This window comes from Buteo buteo, chromosome 11, assembly GCF_964188355.1.
Source record: "Buteo buteo chromosome 11, bButBut1.hap1.1, whole genome shotgun sequence".
Taxonomy (NCBI): domain Eukaryota; kingdom Metazoa; phylum Chordata; class Aves; order Accipitriformes; family Accipitridae; genus Buteo; species Buteo buteo.
Window position 1 is genome coordinate 29,458,288 of NC_134181.1, and position 21,770 is coordinate 29,480,057.

Consider the following 21,770-nt stretch of genomic DNA (forward strand, 5'->3'; position numbering starts at 1 on the left):
GTGATTTGCTTAAGTCCTGTCTAATACATAAGGGCAGCATCACCTCGTGGCGCTTGTAATCCAGACTGTTTTGTCAGTGTCTAATAGCTATGTGTCATCACTGAGGAAAGAAAGCATGCAGCAGTGCATGTTAAACATTTTTTCCAATACTGTAATTAAAATTTCTACTAGTACATTAGTATTTGTATTTCTTTCTGTGATAAGGCTCAGGGGTACTATTTTGTATTTTCTGCCTTTTTTCTGCAGGTTATGTTGGAATCTTCCGTCTATTTAACACTGGTGGTTTACAGTGGATGTTGCATGCTGGCTGCTGTGGCTTCCTGCTTCTTGCCCATTGAAACGAAAGGTCGTGGCTTACAGGAGTCCAGCCACAGAGAATGGGGACAGGAGATGGTTGGCAGAGGATCTCACTCCCCAGGGGTCACCAGGTCAAACTCTGGATCACAGGAATGATAGGACATGAAAGCCTGCTGAAAGAATGAGTGATATGAGCAAGATCTCTTTCACAAAAAATCCAACCCTAAAGCATAGAAAGCTGACGATACTGTCACTGCCAATGTCACGTGTCAAACTGCAGGAACTTTTGGGTTGAACCTAAGCAAATTGTGTCTCTGCTGCTCTTTGCTCACACACATAAAAATTTTACTTCTGTATTGAGAGGCATTTGATCCAGATATGATTTGAAGTTTAGCAGGAGAAGTTTTTCTTAAGTCTGTTGTGCTTGCATGGTCAGCTATTCAGCTTAAAATGTCCCGTGTCAAGCAAATAGCTAACTGAATGCAACTCAGTATAAGCTGTAATTAAAATAATGTACTCTTGATGCCTAAAACCAAAAGATTAATATTTATTGTGTACCTGGCATAGCACATGGTGGATTCCATACACTACAGAATAGGTTTTATGAATTAGATGCCTGCCTTGCACTTTTTAGCCATCAACAACAACAACAACAAAATGTGATAACGGCAAACCAACCAATGCTTTCTAGTTCCCTTGCTTATGGGTTCTGTTCCTTGAGAATTAATAGGGACTGACTGATTGCTTGGAAACAGTTTTCTGAACGTTTCTCCCATCCAAGGCAGGTGGTTTGAGTCAGTGAGGAGTGGTATTTGTTGCAGAGATGGAGTCTTATATAAGAAACATAAATCCTCATGGTTTGGAGCAGCATTTGACTTCTCTAACATTGCCAGAAACATTGAGCGCTCTGTCTGTTGCTTGGTGAAGACTGCTTCAGCTGTACTGGTGTCTCTTTGTGTGTGGAGATGCACGCTGTGGTTTTCTGCATGGGTCCAGGTATGTTTCTGCTCGATTTGCCTAAGTATGTTCTTGTGGTGGTGTAGCCAAAACCTTTGATAAAAATGCCTCAGTCTGAACAGCTGTGTGTAGCAGTTTGGATGGAGCTGCTTTCAAGTGTCTCCCAACAGAAGCTGGCCTCCTGACAGCTGGGCAGAACTTCTCGATAGCTGCTGATTGTACATTGACTCTAACATCAAGCTGGTGACAAAGGAATGTAGCTGGCATCATGTTGTAAATGAACAAAAATCATGGGAAGAGCCGAACTGCAATCATCCTTAGATGAGGAACTTCACTCCTTCAGATGTCACTCCTCGAGGCTGATGATCCTGCTCTTGTCAGAGAATGTAACAGAGTTCAGGTGAGGATAAGTTTGTCTTGTTTGTCAGAAATCTGTCACTATGCAGGAAGTCAGATTTCAGAGTCTGTGGATGTGCAGCGAGGAAATGCATAAGGAAGCTGAGATGTGTCTCATCCATGTCTCAGTTTATTTTCAGGATTCCAGACTATGGAACACACACAACCAAATGTAAGTGAGATAGACTAAATGCTAATCACTAGGCTGTGGGAAGCAATACATTTTTATAGTATGTGTGGTCAGTTGTCTCACGTAAACATAGGTAAGCGTGCAACAAATTTTTGCACAATAGAATATTTTAAGTATTCTGGGAACCAGGCCCCTTTTCTGTGGGGCAAGACTAGGTCACTGAGTCCATGTTTGGGTGCAATACAAGTGAACACAATTGGGGTTCAGCTTTCACTTAGGGTTTTACAGCACTGTAGTGCAGTATAATGCTCCAAGACATGTTAGGCTGTTTGTTTATAGCACTGAAGGAAAATTAGAAGTGGATAATTCCCTAAAGAAACTGAGGAAACTCAGACTAATAAAAAAAGGCCAAAGAGGTTACTGATATTCTGTGTGTGGGTATTTTCTGCTGAGAAAAGTTAAAGTTTGACATGGCGCCAAAATGTCTCTGTCCATTCATTTACCACTTGATGATGGTGACTGCAATGAAAGACTCTAGAAGTGGTTGGTCTAAACAGGAAACTTTCCTTTTCACAGTAATATGAAAATGCAGTTCAGCTCGCAGGGGATCCCACTTTAGATGTGGCTGATGACATAGAAACACACTGTTTCTTCCAGTGGCTGTTGCTGTTGTGCTGGTTTGGTTATCTCTGCTGTCTCTGTATCCTGGGTGCTCAATCTCCAGCAAGCTCCAGTTCCAGTTGATTGATCCCCAATAAACAGACAGGGCTCTCGTGGCACTGACAACCGGTGCAAATAATTTGTTTTTACCTCCTTCTGTCAGGCTGTAGTTGGATAATTCTCCCTGATGCACTATGCAACTGGGGTAGCTCAGACCTGCCTCAAAGTAGAGAGAGAGACGAACTTGTTTCCCTTGGACTGTCCCTCTGATGTGCAAGAGATGGACAGGACACTGGCAGTGAGGACACAGTTCCTGGATGGTTTTAGATCAGATATTAGACCATGCGTGTGACCAGTGAGCTAGAAAACCTGCTTTGCCTTTGCATAATATGGACCGTTCACCCTTTAATGAAAGTTCTGACTATCATCTTCTTCTTCCTGCTGGTGAAGGCACTTGAGAGCATGCCAGTCCACACCTGACAGGGGCACATCCAGATGCTTACGTGTGTCTTGCTGTGTGGGCTTCCCATTAGCTGTGTTTACAGTTAGGGGTACACCCCAAAACCGGATGGCCTCTAGGAGAATTCAGCAGGGTGTCAGTCTGCATTAGAGATGAGAAAGAACATAAAATGCATGACAGCCGTGGCCTGAAGAAATGCCACCTTACAGGCGCCTTTAGTTAAAATTCTACTTTTCCAGTGTTAGTGTTCACATATCACTTCATTTTTTTGAGTCAATATTCAACAGTTTTAAAGGACTGCATTGCAACGGCCTTCAAAGTGTGCATTCAGAGTGTTTTAGGTGAAGTATATATATATCTCATAGATTTGCACATATGTATACTTCAGATAAAATATTTCCCAGGTAAAGATTTATAGGTAATGTGAAACCTTTTGATGCTGTTGAGTAGTTCAGTTTTAACCTGTGACTTTTACAGTATTAAAAAAAAAATCAAAGGCATTTTTGCTTTTCACTTTTTATGAATTCTGCATTGACAATGTACATAATGATACAAATGCCAAGATTGGTCCTGCTGAGACATCTTTGTAGTCTGGGTCTTTGATTTAGAGACGGTGATGCCTAAAGCATGATCCAAAGCTCACTGAAGTACCTGGGAGAGTCTCCCATGGATATTTGTGGGCTTTGGATCAGCTGAATAGAGGAAGACAGGTAGGAGCGTGCCACAGCTGATCCCACCTCACTGAAATCAGTAGGAGCCTATTGGGCACTGAAGAAACAGAAGAGATGTTCAGGTTTTGCAAGTCCTTGCATATTATTAATAATGGAAAGACATTTTAGATTGTTCACTGAAAAACTGAAGAACATTTGGGTTGATACACAATAGCCTATAAATAATCACAAGTCATATTTTGTTAATATGGCAACATCATTGATGTATATAATAAGCTTCCAAAGATTGTTTTACACACTGGCAAGTATTTTTCACTGATGAAAGAATTAATATAGCTAGTTCATTTAAAACAATAAAGTGAGATAATTTTGAATTAAAATCGAGAGCAAACAGAATTGTGGGATTCAGAGATTTGCTAACTGTCCAATATATTAATGTGCAAAGCTGTTGTGGGAAAAATAATTCTCCAAGTGTGCTTTGATGGAATGATTTATTATTCCTAAATGCTTGCCGAAAGAACATTGAATGTTTTCCTGTGTTTGAATGTACAGTTTCTAAGCTGGATACATTTTAATGTTTAAAAACTTTGTGTATATCAAGCTTGTTGTAAAATACTCCTTTTGTTCCTATGTTACTGATGCAACACTGGATAGTTTAATTCCACACTAGATATTTTATGTTAAACAAATAAATAGTTTTTTCAGTAAAAATGCTTTCGGCTGTTTTATGAGACTTTTACGAAGGGTCAGTAACTTCACTGGGTTTTGTCTTGATGTTCAGAGATTTGAGATATATGCTGCTCTGTGGACTCAGCTGAATATGCAAGGGCTCAGCACTTTGCAGATCTGACTCGTGGTGTGTGTGTGTTTTGTGTGTTTGGACATAAAAGTCACAAGATTCAGGTTTGCATTATAAGTAACCTCATAGATAATGACAGCTAAATATTTTTAAAATTATCTTAAGATCTGTAGTTGCTTTTTGCATCTAATTCAGTTTAGACAACAAAAACCAGTCAGTTTTGCTTCTTGCCTATGGGTAATTTCTAGCAGTGCCTTTAATGCTGCAATATGTGATTGCAGATCACAAAGGCCGTTTGGGAGGAGGTGGTTTAGCATGTGTCTGGACTTTGGAGCAGGGAGGGTTCCTTCTATTTATTTACTTTTTAATGTAAGCTTTTCTTTTACATATCTTGTTTTCTGAAATATAATTAAGTGCATAACCCTGACTGTATTCCTCTACCCTTTAAATGATATTCTTATTTTGATGTCCAGTAATTTACAAACATAAGGTTGTTCATGTCTGAGTCAAAATGACTAATGATCTGCAAATACTTTGCATGCTCATACAGTCTGTTCTCATCTCCACGTGCATTCATCTTCCTTTTTGCAGCTTGTGCAGCTGTTGACAGTCCACTGGGATGAAGAGTTTTATTTCTGGGAATGGAAACGGTTGGTAATTATGGAAGGGTTTGTATCGCGGAAGCAATACTTAGGGAGAATATTCATTCTTCTGTGTTTTCTGTGAACTTTTTGGCATCCTCAGGCATTTCTAAAGCTCATTCTGTTTTCCAGAATGCCAGAGCTGCTGTTTGCTTACAGAGGATAACTTTACTGATACTTGATGTATTTCCAGCTTTGTTCTGTGTCACAGGCAATCGTTGTTGAGAACGGCGAGTTTGTAAAATGTGCTGATGCCGGCTGCTGGAGATGGCGGTTTGTGCTTGTCAAGAAAGTATGTGCAGCAGCTCTCCAGCCATCCCACTGACTCCCTCTCACCTTACCCTTGCCACAAAAGTGAACTTCAATCTCATGACTCTTCTGTCCCACAGTGTGTCTGCCACTGTGGCTGCCAACAGTGTGAAATACCTTTCCTAGTCTCAAAATGGAGTGATCAGCTGAGCTACATGAGAGTGTCCCAAACATTTCTGTGCAGGAGTGTGAGTTCTTAATGGGCCGGGGGCTGTTAGCAACAACACGTAGATAACCACGTAATTCACACGATGGTATTTCAGTTCATTTGTCTGCTGAGAATGTAGAATGACAGCTCTTCCTCCTGCAGGATAAAAGGTTCAGGAAAAATGTGTGGGGAGACATGGAATGATGATCTACTGGGATGTTTCTATGGAATTAGCATTTGAGGCCCCCTCCATGCCATCATTAAGAAGAGAAAGCATCACACATGAGATATTTGAATATTACCTTTATTGTGCACATATATTAGATTGTGGCCTTTTAGAAAATAAGCAAAATTAGACCGCAAATAAAATTACACAACTAATCATTTCTGTTTGTTTTCTAAGAGGTCGTGTAAGATCACAGGACAGCTGCTCCTGTAGGCTCTAAGATCAGAAGAGTCAACTGCTTATTGCAAGCTATAGAATGATTTGCTACACCTCTGCTAATCCAGGGTAGCTCTTCGGAAATCAGGTAAGTGGTTTTGGATTTACAGCAGTACAAATGGGAGGAGAATACGGTCCTCAATACCTCATATTTGGAATAAGTGAAATCAAGCAGATCCTATTTCACTGAATGGCTTCTTCTGAAGTGGTATCACAGGCCATTAGGTTTAGCATTAATCAATGGTAAATTTTCTCCAGCTATTGTTTTCTTTTTTCCTGTCCCTTTCTTGATTATACCCCTTTGAGTGTGGCTGCAATATATCAGGTGAGTTGCCAGATAAAGTGGGAAACCCTTTTGACAGACAGACTGGACATGACAGGGGCTCCTAATTTTCCTACATCTGCCTTTGGTTTTTAAGCATACTGGAGAGGTGCCTCAGCTACCAGACAGCAGCAGGCTCTTTAACACACACCCACTCTCTGCTGCCTTCTGAGGATGGACACCGGTCTGCCCTAACCTCTGCCACAGCTCCACAGCAGCTAACAGAGTTCTCTGTCACCTCTGCTGCCACAGCAGCTGGAAGGGGCTGACCTAAGGGATTACGTTCTGCAGTTGAGCAACAACCAGAAAGCACAAATGACCACAGCTAACATCAGGTGGTTTATACTTTGCAAGGATGGGAGGAGCACCAGGCCAAAATCATGGCCAGAGGAACTTCAGGACCTGCTCTCACTGGTGCCTTCGACAGCAAGTTGTTGCCTTGGTCTCCAGTGCCACAGGCATGAGAAATCCCATGCAACGTCACTTTGCCAGCACTGCAGGTGTCATAGCAGAGACAAACACAACCCTCCTGCACCTTTACAAAGGGACAAGAGGAAGGGAAAGGGAAAGGGACAGGGCAGCAGCTGCTGAGAAATTCTGGCCCTTACGGTGAGAGGAATCATTGCTGGTTTTGTAAAAGGGCAGACAATTAGCACATGCACTCAGCAAAGCTCGTCAGAGCTTTCTGACTGCTCAGGGTGTGTAACCCAGAGAAGTACGCAACGGTCACATAGTGTTCAGTGGAAAATGAGGTCGCTGGAAGGTCTCCCAGGGCCACGGCTGTGCTGGCACAGTAACCTCCATAGCACTCCTGAAAATGAGACCAGTCTCGTAGGTACCCATGAGGCAGCACATCTCCTGTGCACGGACCATCTCTAGCAGCACTGAGTGCTCATCACTTCCTACAAAGCCTTCACAAGTTTCTCTTTTCCTTGGTGAAACTGAAGCAGCATGTCAGGAGATGGGTCTTTCAACAGGGAAAAACTCTGGTGCCAGGCTGTGGCCAGGAAACATGCACTTTTCATGGGACTGTTTTAAATCCATGTGTCCAGGAGGTAAAATGAGCCCAGCTGCACTGCAGCATCTCTCTTTCACTAGATGCAGCTGCCTGGTACATCACAAACCAGGTTGATGAGCTATTTCTGGCACAAGGAATCAGAGGGAGCGAGAAGCTGCATCACAGATGAGTAAGAAACAGTTAGCTGATCTGCAGAGGAGAGTGAGCCAGGCACAGTGTGCTGGGCTTGGGACAACCACTAGCCTTTGGATTTGAGGCTAATGCTTCTTGACCATTCAGTACCTTGTCTGTGATGATGTTTTTTAGAGCAGGAAAGATGCATGGCATGGAAAAATCAGCCAAACTGTATCTTCAGTGCATTGGGTCCCCAGCAGCATCACTAAACACCCCCAAAAAGTCATACCCTCCTGGGAGCTGTCCCCAACTCCTTCGGGAGGCACAACCTACCCCATGTCAGCTCCTCTCTCAGAGCTGCTGTGCCAGCCATGTCTCACGGCTGGAGGAAATGAGAAACTGAAGGGCCCGTGGGAGTTTTAGGGACAAGAACAGCTCTTTTGCGTATGCTCTCTGCTATATATAGAGTCTGGCTGGCAAGTACACAGGGCTGGAACATGTTGCTTTTGTTGCTAAAAACATCATTTGGAAAGCCCATTTTAGGCAACTGCTGCTGTCTATTGCCAGATACACTAACCAGGTGCTGTAGACCCGTGCTTTGTCCTGGCATGAACGTAAGAAAAGCTATTGTAACTGAAGCACGTGCTTTTAGAACTGTTGTTACTTCCCTGGGAGCTTCAGAGCTTCTTCCTACTAAGGAGCTTTTGCCTCCTGGGGGAAGCTTGCAAATCTAATTACATGCTGGGTGTTGGAGCAGTCAGTAAAGACCTCAGGTGGCACCGGCTCAGTTTCAGATCTTGTCCCATCGTGCAGATGAACTGCAGCACCGTCAAGATTTCAGATGAACCCTGCCTGCCCTTTGCAGACTGATCCCTGGGGCCAGAAGTGCACTTTGCCACAGATAATCAGTCCGTATTTTAAAGCACTTCCTCTAGGTAGGTTGTGCAAGGCCGGGGTGGAGGGAACTCAGCCATCTAGCAAACAGCAGTGACAGAACTGGCAGCAACCTGAAAATGAGACACTACAAACCAGTGTTGGAGCTGGTGGGAGGGTCAGACATCCCACGTGTATGTGTTACTTGCATCTTTCTGCTGTGACTTCTAAGCTACTGCTGTCGTGATAATCCCAGGTGAGCAGGCAACTCACAAGCGGGGCTGCGGCGGACTGGCCAGCTGCTTCTCCTGGAGGATGCTCCCAAAGAGCCTGGCTGCTGCCATGGCACAGCCCCAGTGGATGGTGATCCCGAAGCCTCCGTGGCCATAGTTGTGTATCACCTGGGGAAGAAGAGAAGGGATCAGGGCTGGGAAAGCTGCACTGGAGCCCTCTGGGGCTAAAGGCACCAAGGAGCCACGATAGAGGCTGGGATCTGAGAGCTCCTGGCATATGGCTTAGCGACCCACTGCTCTTTCCCTCCTTCCAAAAGCCACTGGAGAGGCAGAAGAAGCTCTGCGTAGTTCAGCGGGATCCCAGAGCACCCTCTGCACCCCAAAATGCAGCAGAAGGGCTCGCAGCCATGGTCCTCAGAGCACAACATGTTACATCCTACCTAGTGTTTGTTCCTGCCAAGGTAAATTACTTTGCTTCAGCAGGAGCCTGACTCATCGCTGGGATCAATAGCTATACCTCTCCTGTGCCAAGGCAGTGCGGATATGATGTGCTGATAAAGGAACAGAGTGATCCATAAATTAATTCAAATACAGCATTGCTTTGAACTGTGCTCTGGGCTTTGCCTAAATACACCGATTTCTTTCCAAGGCTCTCCAGCTAAAAATTGAATATATTTTCATTACATTTAATTACATTTTGCAGTTGCCATCCCCTTTGGAGCCTTAATCTCTTCTTCCAAGCTGTACAGAGACATATGCATGCAATCGAATCAAGGATTCCCTCTGCAGGTCTGCTGATGAGTGTTCAAGTGACAGCGCTAAGGAGTGATGTGGTCCTACATGACAAGGTGCTGTGCTGAGGGTCCGAGAACAGATGGCACACTGAAACTTGTGCCATCCCTTGTCTCCTTTCTCTTAAAGGATACATTAGCAGCACAAGGCAATTTAAAGAGCCATTGCCTTGGGGAAGTTTTACACTAGACACCCAGCTTTACCTACACAGAGGCAGCTGAGTTTTCCAGAGCCCCACAGCAGGTACAGCTCCCCCAGTGTCCCTCTGGGCCTTCACCATGTTTCATTTTGTGCTGCTGCTGAGCTTCGAACTGGAAGAAGTCTCACGGTGTCCAATCTTTTGCACCAACAACCTGGTGTCAGCGCTGGAGGCCCTGAGCATTTTATTAAAAACTGCGGATTGAGTTTTATTAAATGGAGACATGAAGTTTGCATGCACAAGGGCTATACACTTATGGACTCCCAGCAGAAAACCACACTACTTTAAATGCTGACACCAAAAGATGGTTTGCATGTGTCTCGTGTGGCTCTGGGAGCAGCAGAGCTCATCCCAGCATTTTTCTCCCATATGGGTTTTTTGGTGTCTATTAAGGACTAAGCTCCAGCTGCAAGTTTTCCTTTGGCAGGAGCGCTCCCTGCCCACTCTCCCCATAAAATCCATCAAAACTTAATATCTCTGACACTTATCTCTGACATTGGGCTGTAACTGGCTCAGAGATTCATCCATTATTAGAGGGGAGACAGAGTGAGGACTGATGAATGCAGGGCAGTGCGGTCGCGGGCTGAAGACCGCCAGCGTTAGCTGGATGTTGGTGTTGCACCGCCAAGGTCACAGTGACTGATGCATAATTAGCACGGTGGTTAATGGCACTCGGCATCCAGGGGCTGTGCACAGTACCTCTGCCTGGAAATGGCCGTGGCGGACAGTCTCCCGCTCCAAGCGAACGCAGGGACGCGCTGGTCTCAAGCCGCTCCACTCGTCTACGATCTTTGCTTTCTGAAAGTAAAAGCACATCAAGCACCTGCACAGCATTTCTCCAATTTACAGCAGCCAAACGTCACAGCACTAAGCAATACGTGAGATGAGAGCTCTTGCAATGACCGGGGACAGAGGCTGCCCCATCCCTGCTGCTGCACTGGCTCGCTCCTGTGATGCTGCAACGGGCGACTGGGCAGAACAATGTCGGATCACAGCCTGCACATCGCCAGCCTGCAGCAGAGGCAAACTGCTCGGTGCAAACGGTGAGGCAAACTGCTGTGCCAAAGCCCATTGCTGCCTTTCCTGCTAATCCAGGGTGCAATGGCAGCATCAGGAGTGGATACAAACCAGCCTCACCACGCGCCAGCCTTTCTCTAATGCAGCAGTGCCAAAAGACGGGGCGGGGGGAAAACACACCACGACCAAAGGGCTGGGACATCCCAAAGCTTTTGTTCTGATTTTTTACCAGCTATATGAGTAATTACTTTTTCCTACAAACCTTGCCTCAAAAGTAATGCCAGCCCCAGACCCTGTCTGTCAATCAGCCACGCGTACAGAGCCTGAGACGTGCACAATGAATGTGGCCAGACACGCACAAACACTGAGCTGTGCCACCCCCCCCCCACGTTTTACCCTCTCGCCGAGTGCTACGTGCTGCTGTGGGGTGCACGCAAAAAGCCCAGGGCTACTCTATGTGCACACTTCACCCAACCCTGGCGCATTTCTTGGTGTGGCAGCTGACACTGCATAAGCAATAGTCGCTTTGCAGAAACCCCTCAGCTTTCCTGGCCTGCTGAAGGCAGGCGCTGCGTGTTACTCATATAAAGATTCAGATTTTGCAGTTTGTCCTTAGTGCCCGTCCCTGTGGCCCACCTGGAGAGCAGGGAGCAGCCTGCAGCAGTTCTCCCAGATGGTTTTGTGATCCTGGGCGCTGTTTTCTTCGTTCCAGTTGCCATGCTGATAGATCCCTCCCAAGACCGTGAACTCACTCCTGCACCAAAAGCCAAAGGAGATGCATAGTGGTGAGTGTCCCCAGCCGTCCCTTGCTGGGCCATCTCACGGAGGGACTCTGTGTGTAATGTATGGATCCTGCTACACCCTGAGCCTGCAACTTATTCCTGCCAGAGAAACTGTCATGCCAAGCAGGCAAGAGAGCGGTGCCTGCATGTCTGCTCATGAGCAAGTCATTCATTAAATACTATCAGCACCCCAAAGGCCCTTGCCTGGGCAAACCAAACAGCTAATTTCATCTTCTATCAAACAGGTCTGTTCCTGCCTGGCTGGGGAAGAGAGTTGGAAGGAACAGGGTGCCGCCGGTGGGGAACACAAAGAAACAGATTGCTGCTGCTGCCGCCCCAAAACACCTGCGGACTAAGAGAGGACAGGAGACAGGTTAAGGCTGGGGGGAGCTGGGGGTGTCTGTACCTGCTGGACCCTTCTAAAACCTTTCTTAAGCCCTGGCAAGCACAAAGACAATAGGGCTGCATGCCGGGGCATGCAGGAGGAGAGCCCCCAGGGCCAATCTCTCCAGCATGTAAGATGTGAACTCCATGCGTGAGTGCTGGACCCGGCTGCTTCCTTTGAGAGCCAGCCTGGTGCCCAGCTATGACAGCTCAAGCTAAAATAAACACAAGGAGAGGAATGCATATGTAGCTGGGACTGTGATCAGAAATCACTTAGAATACTTTGCTTGGGGGCTGTGAGCATTCAAAGTTCCTATTTACATAATGGCTTATTGCCTAATCCTGAAATATTAGCACAATAGGAACTGCCAGAAATGCAGCATTCAAGTTACAGCTTAAAGAACCCTCTCCATTGCCAAAGCAGGGTAGATAGCTGCTCTCAGGAGGAAACAGAGGTGGGATGAACAGCAGATGTATTTATTTATCCTGCAATTTAGCTCCCTGGGTACATGCATAGGCTGCCATCCCAAATAGATCCCAACTCCCCTAAGAAAGCTGCTGGTGGGAAGCAGGTGGAAAGTGCAAGCTAAGTGCTGGAAGCTGGGCTCTGCCCAGGCACAGCCACTGCTGCTTGCTGAGCTTCAGAGATGGTGCGTTTGGGGCCAGGATCTCATTTCAGCCCTCCTCATTGCTATGGGGACACAGAAATAAGGTTTTCCCCTGGGATTCCTCCTTGGTCCTTGCAGGGAGGTGACAAGGAACACTGTGTGGGTGCTAAACTGAATGGGACACCCCCAAGAGACGTCTCACCAACAGCCGCAAGCACAGCTCAGCGTAACCGTGGTGGGAAGGCTGAGCTTTTTAGGGTAGACTTTTATTACCCTAAAAAAGGATTCCTGCCACCAGTTTTAATGGGAGCATGAATCAGAAATGCCGCTTCCCCACAATGACCTGCTGTACAACAGTTTTGTCAACACCATTGATAAAAAAGATGGGTATGAAACAAATATGAAAACAAAAGATCTTGCCCAAAATATTTGCCCCACTGTCAGTGTTTGGCTCTTTTGAGGACCTGGCCAGGACTGGCTTTTTACTTTGGTGGGATTTGCTCCTTGGCAAAGCACAGGACCAGGGACATTGAAGCCCCCTGGTGCTACCTGATCCAAGAGCTCAGGAGCCCAGGACCAGCCCCAGAGCCCCCCACATGTCCGAGTGCCGAGCCAGGGTCTGCGCAGGGAGCTCACGCTCTCTGTGCCAGTGGTGGGAGCTCCCTCACTTTTCCTGTCCACGTCCTTCTGCTCTCCTCCCGCGTGGCAAATAAAAGCATCGTCAGGCCAGGTATGAAGCCCAGCCTGGGCTGCTGCAACAGGGCTGCTGCAGGGCATATGTCAACAGCTGGTGTTCTGGAGCGCTGATAGCAGAGCATCGCTAACACCAGACAGACCCTGCCTCGCCTGCTGTCACCTACCCTGGTATGACGTACGGTGAGTTGTAGATACCAGATTTGATGTCATGAGTGATGATGAAATGCTTCACCCATGGGGCCAGGACCTGGGAGATGAAGGGGAGAGGATCAGGGAGAGCTAGAGAGCGGGGTCCCCAGCTCGGGGAGGCAGCAGGAGGGATGCGGGCAGCTCGGTGAATGTGGACCCTGGGGGTCCGCACGTGGTGCCCTCCCTTCTGCTCAGGCTCTATGTACAGCACGGTGCTGGCTTCCCTGCACGGCTGCCATGGGAAGACAGGGAGATGGGAGGGCAGGCAGGCAAGCAGAGGAGCTTCCTACTGGCCTGAGTCTGTTACCCCAAATAATCATCCTCTTCTCCCAAGGATTTCATGTCTTTTTATTATTAGTATTATGCCTCTGGCCTCCCCCTACCTTCACCCAATGAAGAAACAGGCTGGAGACTCAGGGTATCCCCACAGCTGAACCAGGAATGGGATCCAGGTTTTCTGCTCTGGCCTCCATGCACATGAGAGTTTTACATCATCAACATTTGCTGGGAATCAGGACCTGAACCCAGTGTGGGTCCTGCCCACAAGCCCGTGATTTGCCCCAGAGGCCATATCTCATAAGGTGGCTAATGAATGACTCCTCCGGGAAAAAAAAAGGGAAACACAACCCCTGCACCCACCTCACCTTTATGATCTGTCCACGGCCGGGCTGTAGCTCCGGGTCAGGCTGCAGCTCCCCCGCACGAACCCCACTACAGTTTATTACAACATCCACGCCCTGGGCAAACATCTAATGAGAGACAGATGCGGCACGGTGAGCAGTGCACACACAGTGATGCTTCCGAGGGCACTACCCATGGGGGGCATGAGATTCCTGCACCAAAGCCAAGCCAAGTATTCGGTCCAACAGCCTGCTAATGAATAAACCATAAGGGCCGGATCCAGGGCATAGCTTCCCCAGCACAGCTCCCGCAGAGACCCCATGTGTGCAGGCAAGGAGAATGTTTGCAGTTTAAGGGAAAGCTGTACTGCCGATGCTTGGCTGCATCTTCAGTCAGTGCCGGCCAAATGTGCTACCCTAGCCCCTCTCAGCCACCTCTTGATGCCCAAGAGCCTTTATCTTTCCTGGTAGAATTTGTTTCCTAGATCTTGGTGTAGTCTTGCCACTGTCCCTCAGCCCATCATTCATGCCAAGAGACATCCCAGAGCAGCCCATATGTGCTGGGTGCTGCTTCTCCATGCCAGGACAGGGCTGTGCCTGCTGCCCCGCTCTGCCCCGGCTCAACATCACCACTCACCTCCTGGAAAGATTCAACCTTCTTATGGAAAAACTTCACTCCTCTCTGTGTTAACCTGGGAAGAATGAGTTCATTTGTTACCAGCAAATTAAAAGCAAATGTACCGTTCAAATTAGCGCCTGTAATTGATACCCAGTGTAGGTACGGCTTGTTGCTCCTTGTAATAAACAGCCGTGGTCTTCTTGGTGGTTCCTAACAGTCTCCAGTCATTAGCTCATTTCCCTAATGGCCCAGAGCTACCGATGGTGATCAGTCCTGCTAAGCCCTGAGTCAGAGCCCTGGTCTTCTGCTGTGGATAGGGCACCTACTCCACGTTAGAAATGGCAAGAACAAAACTAAGCCACAAATACTCCCATAGCTGAAAGCGCTCAGATGCAGCTCTAAGTATCCCATTACTTTCATTTTTGTCATGCACAAATACACTCCTGGGCTAACTATTAAAGTGGGGAGTCTGTTACCCCACTGGGGCAATAAGCAAGAATTCCAGACCCTTTTCCCCGCTTCCCAGGGATGCATCCCTGCCTGCCCTCTCCTTCGTCTCATCCCTCCGTGCCCTCACTGCTGCATTTTCAAGCTGAGCAGGTCAGAAGTGCAGCAGGACACGGGGTGGTCGCCTAAAATCAGTGCTGCCTGAAGTCAGGCACCAACTTGGCATGAGAGAAGGATCCAGGGCAACACCTGATTTGCGGGCTGAAAAACCACACCTGCCTCCTGTGTTCTGCAGGCCAGAGAAACTGGGGGGAGCAGCAGCTCTCCCATGCCGGCACAGCCCCAGCCCCAGTCCCGTGGCAGCTCTGCACTCACCTGTTGGTGAGCCACGGCAGATAGTTCCTGCACTCCAGCATCAGCGCCGTGTTGAACCAGCCGTAGCTGAAACCAGACAGGGAGAGGAAGCCATAAGGACCTGCAACACAAGCCGCTGCCTCCTGCCCTGGCACTCCTGATGGCTGCTGAAGCTCCAGGACTCCAATTCTCCCTTGCACAACAAGTGCATGACTTTTTCCCTCTGTTTACAGTATAAAATACCTTCTGCTGATTTTCTTCCCCCAGTTTGACAATACCTGGTGAAGTTACAGAGGGACTGGAATGGCTTATATGCTGGCCTGCTGCTTTATTTGTTTGTTTGAGGTGTTTCCTACTTATTTTAAGAGAAGTGGCTGTAACGAAGCAAGGCCACTTCTGCACCCATGGTTTCTCATCCTTGCTGCCCCTTGACAGGGAGGTGCCTGGGAGCATCCAGCCATACCTTTCTTGCCTGGGGGAAAGCACATCAGTGACTGTCTGGAAAACAGACTGAAAAATACCTATAACCAGGGAAGAGTTCAAGCTCTTTTGGTGTCAAGTTCCTAAATCCCAGGACAATGTTCTTCCAAGACGGGTCCTGCAGTAGGGAAAAAGGTCAAGCTCATTAATGAACCCCAATTGCTATGCCATCGTGGGACAGAAGCCGGGGGGGGATGGACGACAGCCCACCCCAAAGGAGCGCGGGTGGGTGTGCAGCTGCGGGACACCACAGCCAGCAAGGCTCTGCTGGCTCCCACCCTCGGAGGGCTCAGCCCTCACTTCACACTGATATTGCACTGGGGGCACAGAAAACACCGTGTCCTGGGCAAACTGTCACAAGACAAACTTGGAAGGATTTGGAAGCATTCAGAGCATCGTCTGGGAAGAAGTACAACCCTGCCCACCCCCAGGCAGCCTCCGAGCTGGAGCCCTTCCCAGCCCTGGCTGTGACTTGCTCCTTACCGGCACCGGCTGCGTAAACAGGTTGTAGCCAGAAATTAGGAAAAGTCCCATTTCCTTTGCTGCCGGTGAGCCCAGGTGCCCGAGGAGGTAATCGAATGTCTCTTTATTCCAGACCCTGCAACGAAAACAGGAGAGCGGTGGCTCTGCCAGCCCCATGGAGCTGTGCCCATGCAGCTGAGCCCCTCGTACACTGATGGGCACGCCGGTGGGGACATGGCACCAGCCTCCTCCTCCTCGTCCTCATCCTTACTTACGTCTCCCACAGGTTGCTGTTGTCGCTCAGGTAGGGCTGCCACAAGCCGGCTGCCCCGTCGCTGGTGGTGTGGGGCGTGTAGCGGTCTGCGTAGACCTCCATCTCCAGGGAGGGCACCAGGCTGTGGTACTGCTCATGGATGCACAGGGCGGTCGAGAGGCCAATCACCCCGGCCCCGATGATGGCCACACGCATGGCTCCGGCTCTCTGCGGGGGGAAAAATGCTTGAAGGGCAGTGCCAGGGCTGGGGAGCTGCTTGGACAAGCTGGGGCTTCCCTGGAGGGAGGGCATCAGCTCCCACAGGACCCAACCTGGCGTTAGCTCTGCTGCTGGAACACAGCTGGGCTGCTCTTAGGGCATTTGTTTGCACTTCTCGTAGAGCCTCCCAAGTCCTCTTCAACACTTGCCTGCGCTGACCAGGCACTGAAATCACAGACGAGGGGGTGCGTAGTTTGCCACGGTGGCAGGGGAACATTTCTTCATTGCTTGCAGCTCTTGTGCTTGGGGTGGCATCCCTGGCTCTACCCTTGGGCATGCTGTAGCCGCTGGCAAGCAGAAAAGCAGCAGCTCAGCTGCCCACAGCCGTGCTCCTCCGCCTGGCAGAAAGAGCTGTAGTTGCTTCGTGCCCTGCAGCAGCACGGGACAGAGTGGCACAGCCATCGGCATCCTCCTCTCCCATCAGCCAGCACACTGAGGACAAGCAGCTGGGGAGAGGTGGGAGCACCCACCCACTCACGCTGTCTCCCACAGGACAGCATGAGCCCTCTGTGCCCAGGGACCCAGCCCTCCTCCCGGGTGCTCCTAATTCTCCCCAGCTTCTGGCACAGGCTGGAGATGAAAGAGGTGGGCACAGATAAAAGAAATGGGAAACAACAGGTGTTTTCTAGGGAGCAATGCCAGGTGCGATAAATGCAAGGCCGGCTCCTCACGCCACTGTTGCTCTCAGGGCTGCCTGCACCTGAAGGTGGCTGTGCCACCACCCTAAACCCTTCCTGGCATCAGCTGGGAGAACCATTGTTTGTAAACGCTGGCCACAAAGAGGGTCTGCAGCCCCCCCCTTGGTCCCCTGACTCTTCCCTCTTGACGCAGCTTTCCTGGCTTGCAGCCTGGAAAAAGTGCTGCGGTCACCATCTGGGCAGAGAGTGGCCAAGGACCAACTCAGGGAAGGGCTTGGGGGTACAACGGTGTGCATCACCTCGGCCTGGGTCACATCCCTGGCTGCTCAGCTGCCAGCATGTGGGTAGGCGGAGGGATGCCAGCAGCATGGCAGTCCCCGTTCTGGGCAGCACGAGTAAAATCTAACCCATAGTTTTATTTGGATAAGGTGAAGTGCAGCATCTCTACTGTGAAAGGCAGCCCGCAGCGGGACTGACATTTGGTGTGATGGAGGGATGAGTCATCAGGACGGTGAAGCATCAACGGCAGCAGGAGAGCCACACTTGCTTCCCATCTGCTGTGGTTTTATAACCCACGGCCGGCAAGAACTGGGGCTGCCTCCTCTACCTGCAGCCATGGGGATGTGCCCCAGGCTGCCCCTGCAGCACCAGCCAAGGAGGTATCTGCCTCGCTGGTCAATAAATAACAAGAAACACACGTTTTTCACCGGCTTACCTGCAGAGTGTGTGGTCCCCGGGGCAGCTGCTGCAGTTTTCAGAGACTTCAACAGAGCCACTTTCTCAGGGCGGCTTGTTTACCGCCCAGCAAACCGCCCGCGGTGCAAGGTCTAAGTGCCAAGGGCAGTGGGATTGCAGCCCGCCCCCAGGCAATGGGGCCAAAGTCTTTGCTCCGGACCTGGGGAGGTGGAGTCCTCCACGCTGGATCCCATGTGCCACTGGCAGCCAGCCCCGGAGTTGCTCCTCTGAAAAGAAAACGGGGTCACCACGGTCCGTGGCAAAACGCCATCATTGACACTTGTCACCATGGTGACTGCTGGCTGCCCCGAAGAGTCCTGGTGGATGGGGACATGGGGATGGGACTCCCCAGCCACTGGGTTCCTGCAGGATCTGGGAAAACCAGATGCCTCACTGTCAATTTTCATGTGGTAAGAGAGAAATGGCATTGTCTCCCTCCTGATAGACCCCAGGAGCTGTGTTGTTCACCTTCCCCCTCCCAGGGGTCAGATAGCTTTGTTTCTTGTTTCTAAGCTGCCCCTCCCTTCACAAAAAACACAATTTTGGGTTCTGGGCTGAAAAGCCAGGTTTCTGTTGGTGCGGATACTATTAGCAGCAGCAGAATCAGCCCTGGAACCACAAGTGGTGTTTGGGCAGAGTTGCTACAATTAGGGATTTTACCATGCCTAAAGTTCTTATAAAAGAGGTAATAAGGCTAAAATAAATGGGAACTCATCTCCCACAGAGTCGAGTTGCAGACACGTCTCTGGAGTCCTGAGCCCAGGGTTTAGGTGCAGCACGACCCACCACAGGCGATGGGAATTCAATCCCACCAAAGCCAGAGAACAGCACAGCAGGCGAATGCCAGCCTGAGCAGAAGGATGCTTTACCCCGAGAGGTCAATAGGGATGGCATGGGAGGGTTAAGGCTGAAGGTCATAGGGTTTAAGCACCTGGTACCTTTAATGCTTTATGGTGGCGGAACACCTGCACACCTCTCCGACCATGAGCAGCAGCACCAGCCAGGGACTGACCCCATCCAGGCAGCCCAGCCAGCTCCCCAGGGTGGGCAGCTGGCGAAGCCACAGCTTGGGATCCCACTCCGGATGCCGTGAAGGAGGATGCTCGTCCATCAGTCCCATGGTCGCATCCTCCCAGGGATGTGGTCAGGAGAAGAAAGCCGCTGGGGCTGATGGCGGCCAAGCCCTGAGCGTCCAGGCCCTCGCACCCCGGGGTGCTTTGGCACAGCTCCCTTTTGCAGCATGGCAGGGCCAGAGGGGGAAAGGCAGTCGCCCAACGGCCTGAATTATTAAGGGCTTTACATGCAATCAGCAAAGCCTCTTATACTAATTACCCCATTACTCGTCTGCCTCTTGCTTTTGGCACCGCTGACCCCTCGCACTTTCTTCGGTCCGGTTTGCAGGATGCTCCCGCCTGCCGCACCCCGAAGCCGTTCAGGTGCTTTAGGGCTGAAGCTCAGACCCTACCGACACTTTCGTGGGCTCTGGGGACCGCGACACCCCCCCTCCCGCCCTCCCCGTGCCGAGATGCGGCACCCCCGCCCGGTGCGGTGGGGTGACCCACGGCCGCGACCGCCTCACCCAGCCCAGCCCAGCCCGGGTGTCCCCGGGCCCGGCCGGGCCCGGCCCTGCCGCCGGGCCCCGGTGAAAGCACCGCCCCGTCCCGCCCCGGGGCCGCCCCCGCCGCCGCAGCGCCCTCGCCCCTCCCCGCGGCGGGGCGGCCGGGCGGGCTGCGCAGCCGCCGGGGCGGTGGAGGCGGCCGGAGCCCCGCAACCACCGTTGATAACCGTGTCCCCGCCGCCGCCGTTGCCGCCGCCATGGCGCTGGTCACGCTGCAGCGTTCGCCGACCCCCAGCGCCGCCTCTTCGGCCAGCACCAGCGAGGTGAGGCGGGCCGGGCGGCGGAGGGCAGAGCAGGCCCCGGCGGCGGGGGGGAGGACGGGAACGGGGAGCGGGGCGGGACGCGGCCCCTCAGCGCCTCGGCTGGGCCCCGCGCATCGGCCGCGGCCCGCAGCGCCTCACGGCCCTGGCCCCTCACAGCCCCGCCCGCGTCCCCCGGCCCCTGGCTCCGTCACCTCACGGGCCCTGGCCCCTCACGGCTCCCTGTAGCCACTGGCCCCCCGCCTTCATCCCCTCACAGACCCCCTGGCCCCTCGCAGCCCCCTGCCCACCCCCTTCCCCCCCGCAGCCTTTCCTGGCCTCGGCTCAGCCCCTCGAAGTTCCCCCCCCGCCATCCCAGCTCCTTCCCCTGCTCAGCCCTGCTCTGCCTCAGCCCCCAGCCCTGTGACGCTGCCAGGCTGGATCAGGCCTCGGACCGTCCAGCCGTCTCCCCGCTCTGCCCCACCGCGTGCTGGCCATCCCCTCCTCACCCCCACATGCAGCCCTGTTTCCCTCATGGCTGTCCCCTGCTCCAGCCCTCACCCGGCACTAGCTTGGGCTACTGGTTTGCTCTTCTCTGCCAGGTAAATCCCTGGGCAGTGTGCTGGGCCTGTCTTTGTGGAGCAGCTGTGTTTGCTGGCCCCTTGGCCCCATACCTTCTCCCTCCCTGACACCCCACAGCCACCACCACCTCCTGCCCCAGGGATGCTCCGCTTCACCCCCTGCGTTACCCCTCCGTCCCTGTGCAGCCTGTGCTGCAATGGCACCGCCTTTCCCTATGCCCGCTGCAGCTTCTGCCCCACAGGGAGCTCACGCCAGCCCTTTCCCGAGGCAGTTGTGGTCAGTTCCCTGCCGACAGAGCAGCTCCCGTCCCGCTCTACCCCATACCTGCGCGACATCCCCGTGCTGCACTGTCTGCTGCCACTCCTCGCTGCGGCGCAGCCTGCACCATGCTGCTGCCCTCTCCTTCCCTCCCGGCTCTGTTGCTCTGGGGTCCTGTATGTGCTGCTTAACCTGCTGCCCCTGTAATGCTCTGCTCCATGCATCCCTGCCCTGCCGGGACAGGCACCCTGCGTGTCCCAGCTCTGCTGCATGCCCCCTTCGCTCTTGTACCCCAGAAACACCTTCTGCCTCTGCTCCCTTTGGGCTTCTGTTTTCCCTCACCGCAGCTCCCACACACCATCCAAACACAGCTGCACCCTCCAATTTCTTTTTCTTCATCCCCGCGCATCCCTTTTTTCCTCCTAACCCATCTCTTTCGTGACTCCCAAAGGCAGGCCTGGTGTTTCCCTGCATATCCGCCCTATGCATCCCTCTCCTCCCCCTCCCTTTCCTTTGATGCTCCCTGCCCTTGGCTTCGCTCTGTCCCTGCTCCTGCCAGGTAAACAATCCTATTTGTCACCTGTCAGGTCCCTGTGACTCCCCCGATTAGCTGGTCTGAGGGGGGGTAGGTGGGAGGGGGACGATGCCGCGAGGCTCACAGGTTCTCCCTCGCCCAGAGGGGCCGCAGGGGTTCCCTTTGCATGGCCCTCACTGGAGACGTGACTCATCCCTTCCTTTTGCCGACTTTTGCCGTAGATCCCTCTGATGTGGTTTGGGCTCCTGAGGCTGCAGGGACCCAGTGTTTGGACCGCGCTGTTTTCATTGAGAAACTTGGAGACAAGACTTGTGCTTTTCTGAGGATTTTTCAGAAGGAATTTTGTTGGGTTCTGGTTTAGACAGAGTCTTAAACAAGACCTAGTGGCCACCTGATCTACACAGATGTAAATGAGCTATAACCTTGTTGCAGGCAGTGGAATTAGACTGTATTTAACTGGTGCGGGTGGGAGAGGAGTCCAAGCAATATGCCTCTCACCTTACCATGTACATCT

The 21,770-nt window shown here is 51.2% G+C and overlaps 3 protein-coding genes across 5 annotated transcripts in view; 2 read left to right on the forward strand and 1 right to left on the reverse strand.

The window, feature by feature from the left end:
- The window catches only part of SVOP (SV2 related protein), a 29,211-nt gene extending 24,986 nt beyond the window's left edge, over positions 1-4,225 (forward strand). Inside the window, exon 15 of the mRNA XM_075039680.1 lies at positions 247-4,225. Within this exon, the coding sequence (XP_074895781.1) occupies positions 247-453 (207 nt within the window). The 3' untranslated portion in view covers positions 454-4,225. The remainder of the gene's footprint in view (positions 1-246) is intronic.
- Positions 4,226-5,775: 1,550 nt separating this feature from the next.
- Positions 5,776-19,309, reverse strand: DAO (D-amino acid oxidase). The gene is made up of 12 exons (XM_075039591.1): positions 18,963-19,309; positions 18,005-18,251; positions 16,395-16,600; positions 16,141-16,255; positions 15,699-15,775; positions 15,199-15,264; positions 14,395-14,449; positions 13,782-13,886; positions 13,113-13,195; positions 11,115-11,232; positions 10,161-10,259; positions 5,776-8,638 (listed from the first exon to the last, which is right to left on the reverse strand). The coding sequence occupies exons 3-12, from the start codon at positions 16,586-16,588 to the stop codon at positions 8,507-8,509; spliced, it is 1,044 nt and encodes a 347-aa protein (XP_074895692.1). The 5' UTR covers positions 16,589-16,600; positions 18,005-18,251; positions 18,963-19,309; the 3' UTR covers positions 5,776-8,506.
- A 435-nt stretch (positions 19,310-19,744) lies between these two features.
- SSH1 (slingshot protein phosphatase 1) overlaps positions 19,745-21,770 on the forward strand; it is a 41,411-nt gene continuing 39,385 nt past the window's right edge. For all 3 annotated transcript variants that reach the window (XR_012652295.1, XM_075041188.1, XM_075041190.1), the window contains exon 1: positions 19,745-19,905. Coding sequence is in view for 2 of the 3 variants with exons in the window: in XM_075041188.1 (XP_074897289.1) it covers positions 19,840-19,905 (66 nt within the window). In the remaining variant the exon portion in view is untranslated. The remainder of the gene's footprint in view (positions 19,906-21,770) is intronic.